Here is a 6,000-nt window from a genome sequence, read left to right as displayed (position 1 = left end):
AAAGGTAATTCTTTGGAAAGGGATTGCCAGAATCATAACCTCCCAACAATAAAGGATGCAGTGAGAAAGAAAGCCAAGTTGGCTTTCAAAGTTGTGAGGTCAAGGAATCATCAGAGAGGATGAAGGAGGTAGGAAAAGAATGATTTTGTGTATGCCAGGAGGGGTAGTTTTGAGATATGTTAAGTTTTCAGCACACTAAATGTCAAGAGAAGATATATTTTCAACAAGGTTTCAGGTAGAGTGTTTTTCCAGCACCCATTTTTTTATGGCAAAAATTAATTTTATATAACTTTGGTTGACCAAAATCAATTCAAGTTAATTCCAAATGCCAAAGTCTTAGGGAAAAACATCTGCTTTTAGGCCAGTAGTGAAGTATTTCAAAAAGCTTTACAAACTACAGAATAGTTTATTTTGAATCCTGAATAAGATACTCTTTATGTTGAAGCATATGAATGGCCGATATCCCACCATTTTTGATCCACAAAAACAGTGATTCCATGTGATTTAACCTAATACGATATGATTATTTTCCTGGAGATAAAACGTATGCAAAGATGGATCTTTCTGTCTCGCTCATTCTGGGTCCCCACATGCAGCCACTTGTAGTTGGTTCCGTGTTGTGTGTACCGTTGTCACAAATCCGAATTCCTTAGGAACCCTGTAGAAAACTGCCTTATAAGTACAGACATCAGTGGCCACTTCTACAGCACTTCCTATGTGTCAGATACGGCACGTGCGTTTTTCATATTTGAATCTAACAAACCTGTTTGGGATGGGTTTTATCTTCCTAATTGAACAAGTCAACCCAGGTAGTATGTACCACAGCAGAAATCAAAACCCGAGTCCCCTTGACTCCATGTGTGAAGTCGAACCACAGGTCTTCAAACCGCCACAGCCCCGCAGGCTTCGTCTGCACGTGAAAAGGGCAAACAAGGGTGAAAGAAGTAGTCTGAGAATTGCAGTAACTGACCGGTGAATTCAGTTCTACCCAAAACACTGCTTTGGGTCTGTATGAAATCTCCTGAAAATGAAGGTAAAATGGTTTGGGACTTGAATCATCCAAATAATTCAGAATAGCTCCAATATCATCCAACTAAACTTGGATTTTCAGTGTATTTATATTTGTGCATAGAAAGTCTTAAAGGCACTTTGTCTTCCAGGCCTTCGTTACAGATGCACACCGTCTCACCTTTAGGATAATGAAGAGCCATCTTCTTTGGTTTTTTTCCACCTTATAACCCTACTCCATTGACTTCACTTCTAGTTGCGAGCCTTAGCTGGCTGGCCCCACCCTCCTCTAGCCCCCTTTGTCTTCCCTTGAGACTTGAGTGACACCATCAACGTGACCTTATCGTGAGCACGGTTGCACGCTCCTGTAATTTCCCCTAATTGCTGAGTGCTGGAACAGCTTGATCTCCACCCCATCCATCCCAGAGTCCTGGAGGGCAAGGATGCGCTCTCTTACTTCTCCCTCGGCTCCCGTGGGGCCTGGCACTCTGGAACTCAGGTTGGTGTCTAAAGAATCGACCGGTGAATTTGTTTTAAACTTCCTTACTTCCTAAGGAATCAACTGTTTGCCAAGTGAAAGGATCAGGAAGCTGTTGCATGGAGCAAGACGAGAGGCCTTTCGTGACTAGACAGGAAAAAGTAAGTGTCTGGTGTTCCACTTCAGTTGGGATTAACTGAGAAATACTCACATAAATCCAAATTTATCCAAGTTTTCTATTCTTTTCAGTAAGTAAAGTGCAAAGTAAGTGAATTCAGGGCATAAACAGCTTAAAAATTGCTCCTCACATTAGGGAGCCCGTAACTGTCACGAGGCCGGTCACCACAGAAGGCTGTTTTTCTCCTGAAACTTTACAACTTTCTGTGCCTTAATCTCGGGTTACCCCACATGCACACACACAAGCACAAGTACATGCACACACACACAAGCGCACACACACAGGCACACAAGCTGTAGGGGGATGGAAGCAGTGGTGCATCTTCATGCTCAGGGCAAGGAAATATCGGCAAATAGTACCTGAGACCCAGCACAGGAGTTTAAAAGCCAATTTCTGACACCAAAGGAGGAAGCCCAGAGTACGGTGAATCTGCAGGGGAGACCATCCCGGCCCTCTGAGGGCTGAAGAACTCCCCTCGGGGCGCCCTGTGGCTCTGGCACCGCCATTTTGTGTCCCGGTGTCCGAGGGACAGACGTGGCTCTGAAGTCCCGCACTTAGAGACTCCCGTCCGTCTCCCGGTAACTCTGAAGTTCCATTGTGTTTTGTTTTGTTTTCTTGAGATGTGTACCAAACTGTATGATGAAGCCGAATTCCAGCCCTTGGATCCGTCCCAGGAACCTATATTTCCTCCTGAACTGATAGTAAGATACTTCCCTTTTGTTGTCTCTTATGATGATGTGGTTTCAGCCTTTTTGTATTACGCAATGGAATTACTGAGTTTTAGACATTAAAAGTTGGAAGTGTGTCCAATATGATCATGGGAAAATAACCCATTTTTAGGGACTTGTTCACGTCCACTATAAATACTGTGGAGCAGACAGCTTAGAAGAGGGGTGTTGCCAGGAGCTCTGAGACACTTTGGTTCAAGCTCCTCAGTTGAAGATACTGAGCTCAGAGAGTGCAGGTGACTTACCCAAGGTCACACAGCTATACTGTGAGATACGTTAAAGGTGTTTTGTAAAACTGGTAAAGTAAAATTCAAATGATACTTATTATAATGAAATTACACTACTCTTGCAATTAACTTCTCTGATTTCAACTTAGTGGGAAGATAGAGCGAGAGAATAATATAAATAGTGTGGTGTGCCTGTCACTCTGTTCCATGACTATGCCCTGTAGAGAGCATGAGGATGAGGGACATGATTCCACTGGCTTCTCAGAGGGCGTCAGTCCCCACGCACCCCTCAGACTGTGAGAACCTGGACACACCTGGTATTTAAAGATTATATGTGTAGATACAGATATATACGTAGGTATATAAGTATGCATGTATATTACAGACGTGTAAAAACATCCATTTACACTCTACCTGGTGAATAATTTAAGGAATTTTTCTCAAGGATAATTTTGGCTCTGAACAATTTTTGTCCTACAAAAAACCTAATCCCAAGATGGGGCTCCTCTGAGTTGCTGTTGGGCAGAGGGAGAACGAGCAGCCTGCCTCTTTGACTCCAGGCTAAGCCGCTGCCGCAGTGCCGGCACCTCCTCTTCATACTCCCTCCACCCGTGTAGGTCGAGTTCGCCCTGCTCCACCACCAGCTGATGGACAGACACCTGTCGTGATGTTTATCAGCGGTGCCCACCCAGATGCTATCAATGTAGGTGGTATAATGTAATTTCATCATCATAAGTATCATTTGATTTTTACTTTACCAGTTTTACAAAATGCCTTTAACATGTCTCACAGTGCAGCTGTGTGATGTTGGGTAAGTCCCCTGCACTCTCTGAGCTCAAAGAAGGCCACCCTTTCCTGATCCCTAGAAGCTGTGGCACCTCAGAAAGCTCAAATGATGAGCAGCCCATCTGGACCCCCAGGGCAGCGGATATGCTCGTGGCTTGTGGTTCACGAGCCTCACCTCAAAGCTTGTCGGCTTTGCTTCTCTGCAGAGAATGGCAGAAGACCCAAACAAGAGGAGGCTGGCGTTCCACGGGGAAAGGACCACCTGGCTCACCCCCGTGACCCTGGACGACCTTCTGGATTTGAAAACCCAGTTCCCCAAAGCGCCCCTCGTCATGGGGAACACCACAGTGGGTGGGTGGGTTAAGCACGTTCTGTGGTCTGGATTAGGTAACGGGAACACATGCGTCTCTGTTAAACTCTTTGTACACACAGTTTCTTTTTATTTCTTGAGACCTGGGGACCTTTAGAATGCTTTGTTGTTTTCTTTTGCAAATAAGTCATGTGCAGCACAATTTTTACCCTGGATTACCAGTAAGTGAGATCTGTTAGCACCCATTGTCTTCCTTTTCTAATTGCTTTCAATATTTTCCTACTTAAGGGCCCAGCATGAAATTCAGAGATGAATTCCATCCAGTTTTCATATCTCCACTCTGGCTTCCAGAACTACATTTTGTGGACACCACAGATGAGGGTAAGCACCTTCCTTTTCAAATAAGATGTAACTATTGGCTGTTGGTGAGCTGTTAATAATCAATTACATGCACTGGGCTAATTTGAGCGTGTGACCTCATTTATTCATTCAAAAATAGTTATTGTGTCCCTACTATGTGTCCTTGAGGAACTTTTTCAAACTGACCCACTCAGCCGCCTCACTGAATGTTACAATGTCCCAGGAGGCACAGTGGCGGGAAGATGTCATGCAGCCCCGCCAGCCACGGAGGGACAGACTGAATAAGACGACTTAAGACACAGGCTGGCCGGTAGGAGAGGTTCTTGCCAGACATTACTCCATACTTCACGAATTTTCTCATGGCTCGTCCTGTGTCCACGGACATTCACCAAAAAAAAAAAAAACCTTGGCCACAAGATTTGAAAAGTTAAATGTGAATAGCAACTCTATTTATTTTTACGCTCTGTTCGCAATTCAGCAAGAAGTGCTTCCGCATCTCGTTTCTTTTGATCCTCGTGACGACCTGGGAGGGAGACATAGCAGGAAGCCTTGGTCTCTCCATTCTCCTAGAGAAGACGCAGAATCAAAGGGCTTATGCTACTTCCTAAACGTCACACAGCTAACACACGGCAAGTCAGGACTGGATCCTGGGTCTTCCTACTCCTGCTCAAGGACTCCTTCCACGGACTGCGGCGAACAAGGCTGCCTGAGGAACACAGCCCACCGTCCGCTACCCAAACCCAGCATTTGAATGGACAACAGGTTATGGGAGCCAAAACTGGGACATAAAATAGGGTTCTCCCTGATGAGTAAACAGAAATCAAATGGAAAATTAGCTGCTTCCCCTCTGACCTGCCAATCTTCCGTCAGTCTGCCTGTTCATTTTTCACCTGTTGGAAAGTCCGTGTCAACGGCCTCACAAGCAGAGAAGGAGGGAGGGGAGGCCAGGCTGGTCCAGGAGAGGCCTGGAAGCGAGGTGTGGAGGTCCTTGGTTAGGGCGAGGTGTGAGCACAGACTAGGGAGGCGGAGCCTGTAGAACTGTGTGGATGCCACTCAGCCTTTTCATTATTGCCTCTCTAAGGAGCCAGAGACGTTTTCTCTCTAACCATCCCTGCAGGAAATGTAAGCACCACAGATAGAACACATATCTGTTTTTGTACAGTGTGCGGATCAGAGCTTTATGTATAAACAGAGTGAGATTTTTTTCACCCCCTTGAGTGTGGTCCCGCCCCCATCGGGAAGGCGTGAACCAGATGGCAGTGCTGCTCACAGCGTGCCCTGCCCGCACAGCGGCAGGTAGAACGGGTCCCAGGGCCAGGCAGCGTCTGTCCACTTGGGCTGATAAGGGAGCAATGGGAAGAGATGTCTGTGGACGAGGGCAAGCAGGCCATGCAGATTCAAAGGTCAATTCCCAGTTAAGCTTAGTGAGCTTTTACAAGTCCTACAGAACCTGGGCTGGAATTTTCATAGTTGATCAATATATTCAGGAAAACTCTAAATTGGGAGTAAACCAAGCCATGAATTTCAGACATCTGTGGTTGATATGTCCTAAAATATGACGGTATACATGACTGAGAAAAGGAGTTGAGTACTTAATATTTGGGAATAAAGCAAATGGCCAGAAATATCTTTATCTTTGGTCTTTGTTATTCTCAGTTAACATGAAAAGAGAAGACATATCTGAAAGATTGTTTGCATGCAGCCGATGCCTCTGGTTACAGTTCTCTTTAAGTTCATGTTCCACTGCCTTCTTCTCAGGGGTGACAATAGGTGCAGGATACAGCCTGGCCCAGTTGAACGATGCCTTACGCTTCATTGTTTCGGAGCAACCGAAGGAGAAGACGAGGACGCACCGCGCTCTCCTGAGGCATCTCAGGACGCTGGCCGGGGCCCAGATTAGGAACATGGCGGTACGTCCCCTGGTT

The 6,000-nt window shown here is 45.8% G+C and overlaps 1 protein-coding gene across 3 annotated transcripts in view; it reads left to right on the top strand.

Moving 5' to 3' along the window:
• Positions 1–6,000, top strand: part of AOX1 (aldehyde oxidase 1) — a 61,395-nt gene that overhangs the window by 15,517 nt on the left and 39,878 nt on the right. For all 3 annotated transcript variants that reach the window (XM_046649270.1, XM_046649268.1, XM_046649269.1), the window contains exons 7-11: positions 1,564–1,647; positions 2,285–2,365; positions 3,612–3,756; positions 4,004–4,096; positions 5,834–5,985. In XM_046649270.1, coding sequence (XP_046505226.1) covers positions 1,564–1,647; positions 2,285–2,365; positions 3,612–3,756; positions 4,004–4,096; positions 5,834–5,985 — 555 coding nt within the window. The remainder of the gene's footprint in view (positions 1–1,563; positions 1,648–2,284; positions 2,366–3,611; positions 3,757–4,003; positions 4,097–5,833; positions 5,986–6,000) is intronic.

The sequence above is a fragment of the Equus quagga genome, unplaced genomic scaffold (assembly GCF_021613505.1).
Source record: "Equus quagga isolate Etosha38 unplaced genomic scaffold, UCLA_HA_Equagga_1.0 HiC_scaffold_447_RagTag, whole genome shotgun sequence".
Taxonomy (NCBI): Eukaryota; Metazoa; Chordata; class Mammalia; order Perissodactyla; family Equidae; genus Equus; species Equus quagga.
Note: the sequence above shows the minus strand (reverse complement) of the source record. Positions and strands in the feature narration are given on the sequence as shown.